Below are 15,052 nucleotides of genomic sequence, written 5' to 3' on the forward strand. Positions count from 1 at the left end.
TAGGGTATTTTTCCACTAAGACATGCTTCGATGAGCAGTATATGGGGACACGTGAAAAGAATGACCTACTGTATTCATTTCCCTATAATGCAGCAGAGAAGAGGATATCTACATACTACATTTGCACATGTAGTATGCAAAAACAAGATGTGCACTTTTGTAAAAATGCCCTGCACACCAATGCAGTACTGTATGTTGCATTATTGCTTATGAGAACATGGGCAGTAAACTGATGGGATGTTGATGACATGTTTTAATGTGTCAATATTCTATGCTCTGTTGAGGAATTTAATACATAGGACCATAATGAACAAGTCCCCATTACTTTTTTGTTATCCTTTTAGCCTGTTTTACTGTGCTGTTTACATATTTGACTATTCAATTAATCGATCAATCAATCGATCAATCAATCGATCAATCAATCAATCAATCGATCAATCAATCAATCAATCAATCAATCAATCAATCCATCAATCCATCAATCCATCAATCAATCAATCGATCAATCGATCAATCAATCGATCCATCAAGCAATCAATCGATCGCTCAATCAATCAATCAATCAATCAATCAATCAATCAATCAATCAATCAATCAATCAATCAATCAATCAACCAACCAACCAACCAATCAATCAATCAATCTCTTTTCCATTTGTACTGATCATTCCCAGAGTCTGCACCACAGGCAAATGACCTGGTCAATACACCTGGTCAAGATCACCAGTCAAATTAACTTCATTAGCTTCTTTGTAGGTTACACTGCACACAGTGGACCAAACATGAGAAGAACCAGATGTGTTCATGTCCCAACCCTAAACCTGAAAAAAGGCTGAAGCTACCCAATAATTAAAATGCTGAGGGAAACAAACTCATAGATTTTACTGAGTATCGTGTGCATGTGTTCGTAAGTGCATGTGTCCTTTAAATTTAAATTGCTTGTCACTTCCCAATTGACGGCAATGAGCAAAGAGTGCTCCATCAGAAAGGACCTGTATCCTTTTCATGTACTGCAAGAGTGTTTCGTGGCCTTACTCTATTTTTCTGAAAAGCACAGCTTGTGAATGATTGCTTCCGCTGTAGTTCAACTTGTTATGCTTTTTTTTCAAATGATGTAACTGTTTCTTAAATGTGGCTGATTTGAAGAGATGGCTCACTATGTTGCAGCTGTTTGGTTTGACCTAGATGTCTCCTGACAACTTACAGTAGCAAAGTGTTTCACATACGGTAGTCCCAATAGCACTCATTTACTACAGTATGTCAACAGAAGCCAGTGATGTTGCTTGCCTGCTCACCCACAGTTTACAAATCTAATCAAAGTATTCAATGTACTACATAAATGAACTGTCTCAAAGTAAACTAACACCAGACCAGTGAAGTGAGGTATTCCAAACTGAAGAAGTGTTTAACGAGTGAATGCAAAGTAAGATTTGCATTTCAGGGAACTGGGGCTGGGCTAAAGATTTGATACCGGCCTGTGCAGATGAAGGGCATTGACTCCAAAAGACCTTTGGGGCCAAATAAAGGTCAAACTATTCCAGCCAGATGTGATATTGATACTTTAATGACCAGAGAGCAAAGGACAGCAAAATATACTTCAATATACTTCATCCGAGCTACTGGGACAACAGTAGCTCAGTCCGTAGGGACTTGGCTTGGAAACCGGAGAGTGGCTGGTTGAAGTCCAGCACGGACCACAAAATGAAGTTTGGACTGGTAGCTGAAGAGGTGCCAGCTCACCTCCTGGGCACTGCAGAGGTGCCCTTGAACAAGGCAATGATCCCTTAACTGCTCCCATTTGGCAGTCCATCCCTCCACCATCTCTCCACATTTGCATGTGTATGTGTATGAAAAACATGCAAATTAATTACTTTTTGGGGGCTTTTCTTCCTTTATTGTAGACAGACAGGAAACAGGGAGAGAGAGTCGGGGTTGGGGAGTGAATTACAGCAAAGGAATTAAATTAAAAAATAAATTAAACTATTTGGTATGCACCTTAACCATTCAGCTATCGGCGCCCGATATCGGCGAAATATAATTTCTTAAAGATTAATAAAGGTAAAAATGATTTTGGTCCAATGAAGATTAATGTGTGAGAGGAATTAAAGTATCACAGGACCATTTGTTATTAAAATGATCAAACGAGACTGGCATAATTGGCATTGGGCAGTGGGAGTGCAGGGAATTGGTCTCTTTGGGGGTTGGCTTGATCCTCCTCTCACACTTGCAGCCAGTAGGGCCGACATCAAAGGAAGCAGCAGGGTTCCACATTCAGAGACATAAACCCAACCAACGAGATTCTGGAACAATCAACCCCCACCCCCACTCCTGTGAGAGCAACAACAACATGCTGAGGTAAGAAATATTATCCACAAGTTCAGCTCAGGGGAAATGTATCATTATGTGCGTATTGATTGTGCCAAGGACATATCAGTCTTGAGAAAACAAACCTCAATTTACAGTATAACTGGTCTAATTAACATTAACGTTGTCCAACCAATGTACCTCATTATGTTAACATTCCTTCATTGACCTCTGCCTGTCAAGTGCGTCCTTAAAGAACATTATGTCTCTACTTGTTATCCACCATTTGCTGCCACATGTGAACAATGTCAGAGTTATGTTATTTATTTTGATATCAAAGCTAAACTAACTGAAGCGGAATAACAAACATTATCCATATCTACATGCTCATTGGGAGCCCACAGCTTATTATGCCCAACGACTTAACCCATTAAGGCCTGAGGTTCCGATTCTACAAAAAATCTTCTAAAGTTTTTTTATGTTGCTATGTCAGTGGTTTTCAAACTTTTTAATGTCAAGGACCCATAATGTTATGTATTTGGCCGCCGACCCCCATCTCAAAATATTTTGTTCCAGGGACCCCCAGAAGCAAAGATTTGAGTTACAAATGTTCACTTTAAAAATATATATATTCAAAGATTTGTACAAATGTTCTCAATTTGGGAGGGCACGGTGGCGCAGTCGGTAGCGCTGTCGCCTCACAGCTAGAAGGTCCTGGGTTCGATGTGGGCGCTGGGGACGTGTCTTCTCCTCCGCGTCATCAGCGCCCATACCCTAGGTGGGGTTGGCGAAAGGGCCCACTCTGTGGAGTTTGCATGTTCTCCCTGTGTCTCTCAGGGTAGTTAATACCCTCACAAAAACATGTAGTAATCCTGGTCACTATAACGCCTCCCCCATGACAGCCAGGGCGCCTGATGGAGGGGAAGAGAACTGGTTGGAATAACGTGTTCCTTCCACGCGCTACGTCCAACCAGGGAAACTCCCCCCTGTCAGGTGACAAGAAGGTCAGTTGGCTCTCATGCGTTGAAGGAGGCATGAGCTCGGCCCTGGCCTCCCTAGGCTGGTGAGGGGAGTGTAGTGCCCAGGATCACTTAGAAAATTGGCACCGGGTGAAAAATAAGGGTTACAAAAAAAGTATTAAAAAAACTAATGTTCTCGATTTAGAAAAAATTGCAGATCTACAAGCTCATAGCGCGGCACCCAGTGCAATGAGCTTGTATATCTGCTATATTGTATATCTGCTATATTCACCTAATATGACATGACCAGAATAGGTATGCTCGGGTTCATGCGGTTACAGTTACATTAGGAATATCTCAACATGTCAAGGGCACAAGCAGGCACAGGAGGTGAGAGGTTGTTAACATGGTGGGGAAAACATCAAATTGTATTCACAGAGGATTCAATACAATGTACAATGGCATCACCATGGGCAGGCCTTTTCTACAGCTAAGAGCAGAGAGTATGCTCAGCAGTTCTGACTGAACAATGCGAATGAGCGGGCTTAAAAGCTTGTTAAAGGAAGCATTTCTCCTGAGCTTATTGACTCTCTATAGGCTCTAGGAGGCTAATGTCACCCCGTAAGTGTAGTGACAAGAAAGACCATAGGTGAGCCAACACAATCAGTGTGCTAAGTAGGCAGAATTATCTTAGAATATCTTGCTAATTGTATTGGTCAATATAGACCAATAGTAAAATTCCACCTAAAATGTAATCCACTTAAATAGCTAAAGGGCACACAATAGGATCCTATAGGCCTAGTGTTAGATGAAACGAGCAGATGCATTGTAGATCTGCTATTTCTGCTACTTTTGTGTGACACTCTCGGGCATTCATTTACAAAAATAAATAAAATGTTGAACTGGAAATACAAGGTTTCTGGCCGACAAATGAAAGAACCTTTGCGGGTCTCAGCCCTTAAAGTTGTACTATGCAAATTCACAACTAACGATTTTTAGCAACCTCTGCTGGTCACTACCGTCACTGCATACAATTTCCATAGTCCTCGATTACCCAGAATTCCATTCGTTTTCACCGGAAGCCGGAAGCGTTTCAAAAAGCGATCTTTTAATTGTTTTATACTATCTACGGATCGTTTCTCTTAGCCAGTGGAGCATTAGTTACCATGAGCTGTGCTTTCTTTTTCTGTTCTTTTTCGATCTTCTAATCCTACATTCTCTTAAAATCAGCGTGAGGTTCCTTTTTGTTATTAGCGCGATAGTTCCTGGCCAAACAGGAAACCGTTGCGGTAGTTCCTGGCCAAACAGGAAACCAGTGCATTTCCACCTCCGTTTTCCGGCCAGATGACGTCATTTCCCCGGGAAAGTCCCCCCTGTCCACGTTCAATATAAAATATATAAATAAAAGGCTTCCGGGGGTGAAATTCATGGAGTGGGTGTTGTGAAACTTTTGCCACTCACAAAAGATATACAATTTAACTTTAGTTTTGTTGAAAACGTTATAGTATGCCTTTAAGTACATATACTTTATCCTAGGATAAATAGAGAAAATACCCCTTCTACAAGCTCACAAGTGGTTGAAATATAATATCTTGGAGGATTCGAGTTTGATTCCTGCATGCAAATCTGGCATCATGTCAGTGTCATTCAACAAGACACTGGACCCCTAACTGCTCCCAACAGGTTGAAGCCGTGGCTGCCTCTGCAGTTGATGTGTGAATGTGTGTGTGAACGGGTGGATGTAAACGCAGGTTGCTCTTCAGACCATTACCCACCACCGCAGAGTGAAGGGGTCACAGAATGCATGATTGATTGATTGATTGAATACTTTATTAGCAGTTTGCAGAAAAAAAGCACAGGAAAGTACAGTTCAGTACAAGGTCAGCTAAGAGGATTTAAAACCCAAGAAAGCCAAAGGCTTGTTTCCATTGGGGTCCTTTGTACTCAATTAAAGAGACATTTAATGACAGACACACTACTATGCAAAACATCATAAAAACAGTTTGAAAAACAGGAAAATAGAAGAAAACAAGAAATGACACACAGTCATGTATACCAGCTTGCTTTCTTTTTTCTCTGTGTGTGTGTGTGTGTGTGTGTGTGTGTGTGTGTGTGTGCGTGCGTGTGTGCGTGCGTGCGTGCGTGCGTGCCTGCGTGCGTGCGTGCGTGCGTGCGTGCGTGCGTGCGTGCGTGCGTGCGTGCGTGCGTGCGTGCGTGCGTGCATCTTTCATGTAATCCGTAGCGGTACAATCTTTGTCATGTAGGCTTGTAGCCTACATGAATGACATATTATGATACCAATTACATCGCCATGAATGGGGTTTGTATATTAATTTTTTTATTTATTATTATTTATTTATTTATTTAACCATACCGAGCAGTGCAAAAGCAGTCATGTAGGATATTCCCCGTGAGACTCGGACGGGCGGCAGTGATCCCGTGCTGCCACGTTAATAAGAGATTCGATCGTCTGGTTTATATCCTTAACCCAGCCAGGGCCCTATTTCACGAAAGGTGAATTCAATAAGCCTGGGCTTAAGTCAAATCCAGGCTTGAAAAAGTCGGGTCCGTATAGCCTGGTTTATTCCGTTCCATGAACGCCAAGCCAGGCTGAAAAGGAGCGACTTTGTCGAGCTAGGCCTTGTCAAGCCAGGCTGTGTTGAGCCAGGATGGTAAAGCCAGGCTTCACGTATTCCTATAAAAGACCATGAAAGTCGATAGCAGAATCCTTGAACTTGACCAATCATGGAGCCCAAAACCAGAGCGGCGTTCTTCTCTGTGGCTGAACAGCAGCACTGCAGCAGCTCATGGAATCATACAAGGAAGTAAAATGTATAAAGCAAGAAAGGAAACGCGACTGCAATAAATGGATCCAGGGAGAAAGCGTGGCAAATTATTGCCGACAAATTAAATGCACAATTAAGTCGTCCAAAAATATATACAATACAATTTATATACAAGTCCATAAATATATAATTCAGTTAGGCTTAAACATGAGGAGTGTATAGTGAATATTGGAATTATCGCCTACTAATCTACAATGCGATAGCCTATTATATGCGCCATGCATGCATGTAGAATTACATGGAATCCATCTATTTATATATCTGCAGTGCCCCCCCGGCGGCGATAACGGGGGCGGCGGTATAACGGGGGTCCCGGCGGCGGTAACGGGAGTAAAAAAAAATGCACTTTTTTCGGGCTTGTAGATCTTTGATTTTTGCATAAGAATTGAATAAGTGTGGGGAAACTAATTGGTTTGTGATGGTTTTGAGGGCCAATGTGTCTGTGTTGTGCACGCTCAGCACGCGTGTGTGTGTGTGTGTGTGTGTGTGTGTGTGTGTGTGTGTGGTGTGTGTGTGTGTGTGTGTGTGTGTGTGTGTGTGTGTGTGTGTGTGTGTGTGTGTGTGTGTGTGTGTGTCCACACGCTGAGACACACCACGTTGCTCCAGCAGCCCATAAAGTTTCCCCCCATAAACTTCACTTGAAAGTTACATTTAAGAAACTTTAATAATTATGACAACAGCAAAAGTTGTTAATACATTGTCTATCTTGTAGAGGAGCTCTTCTCTCTGCTTCTCTCTGTGCACACGGACTCTCTGTCCGTGTGCGACATCGCCCCAGTCGATCTGCAAGACCACAACCAAGGGGCCATTTTTACATTGACTCCAATACGGAAGAGACAGTCGAAATTTACAGAAGGGGGGTCCCTGGAGGAAAATAGGGGAGGGTCATGCCTTTCTAATTTTGGTACAAGGGAGGGTCAGGTAATTTTACTTTGAATCCAATGGAGGGTCATGCAATTTTGAATTAATAAAATAGTCTGTTCTTTATATACCTTTTTAGTACAGCAGAACAGTGGTCAATGACCCCTCTCTATTTCAAAGGATACAAAGGATTCAAATCAAGTAACACCTTGGTCTATTTAGAATCAATGACGGTTGTTAACAAGCCATCAACTAGCTCAGCGCTACTCAACCCGCGGGACGCATGCGGCCCGATCGCAGCGTCTTGGCGGCCCCCTCATGGTCAAAAAATAAATAAATTTCCGTTCAAATATATGGGTTGCTAAAACATTTTTCAAAAACAAACAGACAGACATACATACAGGTGCGTCAATTGTTACAGGTATAATGCATAGTTTTCTATGCATTTCGGGTTTTTGGGGGGGTTTGACCCCCAAATTTTTCCTATCCCAGGATAGGTGTCTGCCACTGGACATACACACAACACAAAATAAACTGGTACAGTGAAAAGAATGATGTCAAAATGATGTCAAAATGTACATTTTCTTGTGCGTTAATTACAAAATCGAAAAATCCAAAATAGGACCGTCATTTTTATGGCGGCCCCTTGGACTTTTGGTATTTTGCTGAGTGGCCCCTGAGCCATCTTAAGTTGAGTAGCCCTGAACTAGCTAGTTTTATACAGTATGATTAATTCATCCTCAATAGTTTCCTGGGATGGTCTATCTCTGAACTGATTGGATCATTGTTAGAGCTTGTGCCCTTATCATCAGCGTGATGCTCAAAAACCTCTTCACCTCGCCAGCCTGCTTTCACTTTTCTTCTCACAAAGACGTTTCCATGGCAGGGACAGAGCGACCTATAGCTGCATGCACAGAACACTGAAATATCGAATTCCTATTTTTTCAATATCCAAATCAAAGCCTGTGCACTATAAAGGACGGGCACAGAAATGATCATTTCAAACATCAAAATGCATGAATGCAGTATGAAGCAAGCCCTAATAAGTTATCATAATGGATTATGAGCATTGTTGTGTCCTATCAGTGGTTCCCAAACTGTGGGTCGGGACCCCAAGGGGGGTCCTCAAATGATTTTGGAGGGTCCCCAGATGATTAGCTTAATGTGTAACATTGTTTTCTCATTCAACAGTAAACAAACCAACATACAGTATAAGTGTTACAATTTAATTACTTTTAAGACCTTTTTAACACCAAATTGGCAAAATTGTCAAATATTACATAAGAGGCAAACATCGTGAAAATAGCTGATCTACAAGCTCACAACGCCTCGCAGTGCAAGGCGTTGTGAGCGTTGTGACAAAATGTAATGCCTCAGCTCCTACATTTCTAAGTGCTTGTCAGGGTGGGAGGTCCCCACTTCAAATATGATTATTTTTGGTGGTCACAGCCTGAAAAGTTTGGGAACCCTTAGCACTCACAACAAACGGTTAACCACAAACATGTTCTTGTGTCCCCTGACTTCAAGTCATTTTACAAGTGTGGCCCCCTGCCTAATCTAGTTGAATAGCCCTGCTCTATGGCATGGAGCACATGCATCTTCAGCAGGCACTGTGTTAGATATCAACTATACTGCACATGGCACCCAAGGAAGAAGTACTTCATCATGTGCGTCATGAGAGAAAAGGTGACAAGTTAATGTCAATGTGTCTCCCTGCACATTCAAACTGGTGGATGTGAAGTGTAGGACAAATGAAGTTGTCTACCCACTGTCAGCCAGTGGGATGGAGATGCACAGTGTCCAGGTAGGCCACTGCTGTATCTCTTCAAATGTCTTTGGCCCATTTGATAGAAACCACTTCAAGAGTGCTGCTGATGATACACTCAGGACTTACCACTGTACTTGCCTGTCAGCCCCCCATATGCTGCAACCATATGCATTTCCAGTGCTGAACCTTGCATCCGTTTTGCAATGAAGCTGAAGAAGGACTGTATATGCATCCCACCAGGATGCACAATTACATTATAGAGCTGTTCTGGCTGATTCCAGCATACCTGCAAGGTGTCAAAAAACGTCTCCATGTCAATCGTGAACCATATTTTTTGGGGGGGTTAAGTAGTATGTTTTCATATATTGACCCATGCAATTTTCGCCAAGTGTTATAAAATAAAATGCATGATAGCACCCATAAAGCTACCATTCATATCACATATTTTCTAACTCTAGACATGCATACCTTGACAAAAATCACTATGAGCATTATTCCCCTCAGATGATAATGACCAACCCCCCTGGCTCATGGACTATTAGGCATATTGGAGAGATGCACGATCCCAATTTCCAACACAGAGATATCCTCCTTTCAGTGTGTTATTGTTGCTCATAGAATTACATACACCAGATAGGTTACAATGACCAATTTATAACTGGATATTCATAATCATTTGGAGTGATTCTGTGCATGTGATTAATTTGGAGCTATATGGACAGTTGTGTATAAATACCAGCCCAGCTCCACAAGTAAAAACAGAATCATCAGGCCATAATTGATAGCCATTTGTGCAAGCTTAAGGGAGAAGTGAAGTTCTCACTAACTATAAACCCCATTGTTTCAGAGGACAGATAGACACTATAACAAATACAATATAATACTGCATAAATATAAAGACCACAAACCTCATATTTTTGTCATCTGGACTTTAGCAACCAAGTGCAGCCTAGTTATTTCCAACAGCTCCAAAAATATCTATAATACCAGATACAGTATAATACCATGTAAAAAATGATGTAGATGTAGGCCTATTTGAGAGTGCAGAGGCATAATTGCTTTGATGCAGCTGGACACAAGACACACACGCCTCCCCTCTGCAGTGCTTTAAAGGTATCATGACATTCATTTTCACTTTTTTTATTTTCAATGTTTTATTTGGGGTTTTATGACCTCAATTACACCCAAAAAACTTGAACTTAGAACATTCAGTGGATTTTCTGTGGTCTGGGGTTTTCTGAATAATTAGGCTGAAAAGTAATCTGAGCTTGGCCCTTCGACAGTGAGGTCACAGTCGATTAATCCCGCCCACTCTCCTCCTCGCCCCTCCCCTCCCCTATCCTTTCCTTTGGGGGGGCCGGAGCAGAGGCGATGATTGACAGGCAAAATCCCTCACCAGCGACACCCGCAGGCAAAGATTTATTTTTTCATTGCAGTTGAAAAGGCTTTAGAAATGTGAGAGAAAAACACCTGCCATGGATCACTGGAATGGAATTTTCACTTAAAACTTTTTGTACACTTTTGAAGGACCAGGACAAAGACTTTGAATGTGGTGTAAAAGTGAATGTCATTAAACCTTTAAACTGAAAGTGACTGGAGTCTGTTTCATTTCTCTCCAAAATACCTTGGATATGATGGAAGACATGATTAATAATTACTGTGATCATGATAAGCTTACATTTCATATCATACACCATAAAGTTAGAACTCCTATAACTTTCACCGGCAAAAAAAGTGTTTCTTTTTAAATAAAAGAATAATTTAAAAAAGATTACGATACAGTATGACATCATGACAATACCTATCGTCACATTTTAATATCACGATAGGGTATGTCGTGGGACAATATATCGTGACACTCCTGGGGAGGGTTTAGGCTTTGACTTTTACAGGGGCCATTTTCGAATTGCAGCCATCTGTAGGTAGGCCTACTCTTTTTTGAAGGAAAGTAGGGTTTGTCGCTGTCCATCGGTGGTGGTGCTGAACCATTTGCTATTGGTACATGTAGTTAAACGTGACGTGATGTGTCTGTCCATTGTGTCGCAGCAACCTGTTTTCTTGTACTGCAAGCTTGTACTGCGGCTTTCTTGGCTCAATACTAAGTGTAAACTCATATCAGCTTTTTGCCAGACCCAAGGGGTCGGCCTACATTAGGATTTGTCCCTATTTCGTCCATACATGGGCATAAAAGAGGGTTCAAGTTTCATCCCCCATTGTGATGGAGCTCACTTAAAAAAATGATTTTTTTGAAGTGCATAATCCTATTTATAGGTTATTAATGTCATCATGTGTCTCGCTAGCCAATGCTGAATAGAGTCAGCCAATTTGTCCCCCTTTCGTCCATACATGGGCATAAAAGGAAAAGGAATTTATTCTGGGTCTGGCAGAACCAGGTCTCCTGGTCTTGTTTACAGTAGTGAATGTTAATGAAAAAAGCAGCCTCCATTCTTTATTGACAGCTTTTGGTCTTAGGACCTAACACTCGCAATTAAAAAAGTTAGGCTTCTTGAGTTGAGTGTGCGTAGGCTGTTTTCTTTCTGTCTTTCTTTTTCATTTAGATTCCCCTCGGCTCAGACTCAACCTTTATTAACGGATGAGCGGTGGTTTTCTTCACTTCACAGTCGTGATTTTTTTTATTATTTCTTATCATAACGACCCCTCGTGAACGCTTCATCCCGGGGCCCCTGAAATAAGGCAAGAAAATTGACTATTTAAAGTAAAATGGTAGGAAAATAAAAACAAAAAGCAACGAAAAACAGAGAAAAAAACATCTCCCCCAGCTTTCTCGGTCAGCCGATACCATCCCATCATGTCTCTGTTGCCTTGTGCCTCTCCCTTTTCATTGCTCCCCGCTCTCCTCTTAAACCGATCCTTTTAAGCCGCAGGTGTTCCATTACACCTGCTTCCATAGGTATGTATGATGTCAGTATAGCTCTGGATCAGGTCAAAGGAGAGAGAGAGAGAGAGAGAGAGAGAAGAGAGAGAGAGAGAGAGAGAGAGAGAGAGAGAGAGAGAGAGAGAGAGAAAAGGTGTGCACGAGGGCTTCACCCATGCCATAACAGGCGATTCTTTTCAAAAATGTAAAAACAAACTTTAAAAAAAGGCTACATGAAAAGTAAACATATATTGGCAATTTTCACTAATTTAGCCATATGACAGCATCTCCTGAACCATTTATGTGACACGGTGCAGCTTAAAGGAGAATTCCGGACAAATTAAGTGTTATCTTTCATGTCTCGTTACTCACCTAGCGACGTAAAAAGTGGCGTTCTTTTTTTCCATATATTACCCTGTCGTCATTTTTTAAACACCCTCCGTTGTTATAATGGATAGTCAAACATGCGCTGAAAATTCCTGCGAGCCTGCCGTTAATGGCGAACGATTTAACACTGGTTGCTTGTTTCCAGAATCTGGCAACACGAGTTGCCAGGTTCTGGAAAGAAACAAGCATCCAGTGTTAAATCGTTCGCCATTAACGGCAGGTTCGCAGGAATTTTCAGCGCATGTTTGACTATCATGAGACTCTACAATGAATCGTAGTAGAGAAAAAAATAACATTGCGTCGGTTATAATAGACAAACTTCACTAACCCACTCGCTCCCATTATAACAACGGAGGGTGTTTAAAAAATGACGACAGGGGAATATATGGAAAAAAAGAACGCCACTTTTTACGTCGCTAGGTGAGTAACGAGACATGAAAGATAACACTTAATTTGTCCGGAATTCTCCTTTAACTGACTGTAATTGTATTATGGCAAATTGAGCCTGAGCGAATCTTAATCATAAAATAGTAAAATCACACTTTTCATGCTCTAGGTAGGCTGTCATTGAATTTGAATTTATATTGTGAAACCCTTTCGCTTTCGCCTACTGCACTTTAGAAACTTTAGAAATACTCTGTTACAAGTAAAAGTCCGGAATTCAAAATGTAGCCTACTTGAGTAAAAGTACAAAAGTATTGGTATCAAAATAATAGTTTAAGTACAAAAGTAAAAGTACTCATCATGCACAATGTCCCATTTCACAAGTTTTAAAATGTATAACATGTACAAAAACCTTTTAAAAATAGCAGATCTACAAGCTCACAATGCTTGGCGATGCCACCCATTGTGAGCTTGTAGATCGGCTATTTTCAAATGGCTATAATGTATATAGGGCTGAAGTGGGTAATGTAGCCTATGTTTTGTAATAATAATCGAAATCTACAAAGTAACTATTTTCAAATAATTGCAGTGGAGTACAAGTACACTATATAACTCTAAGAGGTAGTGTAGTATAAGGAAAACAAAAAAAACTCCATGTATTCAAGGCTTCATTTTTTGGGTGAACTACTCCTTTAAGTACCCACATTAACTGGTCAAAGAACGATGGAGGGAGCTACTGCTCATGGCCAAAGATGCGCGTGTCTTCTGGTGCACGGTGCACCCAACAACGGTCAATAAACCACTTTGATTTGCTATAAAGATGGCAAGATCTTATCAAACGAAATGAAGGGCTGCCGCTGGACCTTGACGATGATACTTGAACATAATATTTCAGCAGTGTGTTTTGGTCAGAGCGCATGAAGCACGTTGGGGTTGGGGTGTCCACGTGCCATGCACGCAGGTCTGACAGTAGGGCAGGCTATAATAGCCTACCAAGGCATCGGCGTGACTTTGTTTTTAAATAGAATACTGCGCATACATGAGATATCTGCACACACACACACACACACACACACACACACACACACACACACACACACACACACACACACACACACACACACACACACACACACACACACACACATCTTGTAGGCTATATAGTTATATAAATATGTAAAACTATATAAAAATGTAATAGGCTATGTGCAGCTGGGAAAGACAATCCCCCCAGCTATTCCCATGTGAGATCGACGTAAATTCATTCTATCCCGACGCGTTGCATTGGCTACGCACACAATATCATATGAACAGAAAATAAACCAATCGTCTCCCCGTCTCCTATATTACTGGACGTGAAACAACAGTAGTGCCGTGCTGCTCAGTGCTCACAAAGCGCACGCTCCCCTGGCCGACAGACAGGTTGGTTGTTCAGGCACACGCGTGGTTGAATCCGCCTCCCTGGTATATTTATTCTGAACGGGAGCCAACCGGGTTGAGACTCTCTGGGCTGCATGGCGCCCCGATCGCGCACTGAAATGGCAATTTCACTATAACTACAAAGAATTCGGACCCGAGCCGACAGACAGACTTCAGCCACCAGACCCAGAGACGATAAGGCAGGGCGGGTTTGCTCCACTCTCCAACCCGTCAGACAGCTGCTCTACAAAAAGAAAACAAATATAGAAGAGAAAGAATTTGGAGAGGCAAGCGGCGCGCGTCTCCGGATGGATAACAGCTGGGCTGACACATTGAAGCGGGGGGTTTTGGGGGGCAGGACGCACGAGGCAGACCACCAGCTCCCTCTCAAGATTGCTTGATTGCTTGAATACTTTATTTAGCAGTTTGCAAAAAAGCACATAAAAGTACCATTCTATACAAAGGGATGATACATTGGATTAAACCCAAGAAAGCACTAAGGCTTGTTTCCATTGGGGTCCTGTGTATTCAATTCATAGAGTCAGATCGATTCAGAGATAGCCTGAATACCAGGACCTTAATAATAGGTTGGAGGAAGTGACTGGCGGAGGAGCCCCTCGATTCTGAACACAGCCGGTGCTGATCACCCGATTCGGAGCCAAGTTGAGTCACTATGGGTGCTTGACAAGAAAACCACGACATGCCAGAGAATGTTTCGTTTTTCAGGAATCGCACGGATCTGGGACTGGGACAGGGGGACGACGATCTGGGTCTGGGACAGGGGGGCGGTGGCCGCGCGCTGGCGCCGGGGGTAGCGCGTCCCGCCTGGGCCATCACGGTGCTGGCCAGCGTGCTGATCTTCACCACGGTGGTGGACGTCCTGGGCAACCTGCTGGTCATCATCTCGGTGCTGAGGAACCGAAAACTCAGAAATGCAGGTAAGTCCCAAAAACAATAGCTATTCATTGTTTTTTTTAGCTACTGTGGCAATTTATAGGAGGATGCGAGTGAGAGGCATTAGATCTATTTTCAGTTTTTTTTGTGTGCGTGTGTACGCACGTGTAACGTAGCCTATTTGCCGAGTCCACAAATAAATAACATCTGTGTATGAAGCCTGTCTTTTTTTCTGAGTGGCTTGTGTATAAGCCAAGGGGGTAAATATAGCACTCACACTGAACCTTACAGTACAGCCACTATCCCTCCATGAAACAATAGGCTACATCATAACCATGGCTTATTTTCCAAAACAG

At 42.2% G+C, this 15,052-nt stretch overlaps 1 protein-coding gene across 1 annotated transcript in view; it reads left to right on the top strand.

Moving 5' to 3' along the window:
* Positions 1-1,700: 1,700 nt before the first annotated feature.
* mtnr1ba (melatonin receptor type 1Ba) overlaps positions 1,701-15,052 on the top strand; it is a gene marked incomplete at its 5' end in the record, with an annotated part of 71,846 nt that continues 58,494 nt past the window's right edge. The window contains 3 exons of the mRNA XM_080429079.1: positions 1,701-1,772; positions 2,230-2,354; positions 14,529-14,740. Coding sequence (XP_080285205.1) covers positions 1,701-1,772; positions 2,230-2,354; positions 14,529-14,740 — 409 coding nt within the window. The remainder of the gene's footprint in view (positions 1,773-2,229; positions 2,355-14,528; positions 14,741-15,052) is intronic.

This window comes from Gymnoscopelus braueri (assembly GCF_963280865.1).
Source record: "Gymnoscopelus braueri genome assembly, chromosome: 5".
Taxonomy (NCBI): domain Eukaryota; kingdom Metazoa; phylum Chordata; class Actinopteri; order Myctophiformes; family Myctophidae; genus Gymnoscopelus; species Gymnoscopelus braueri.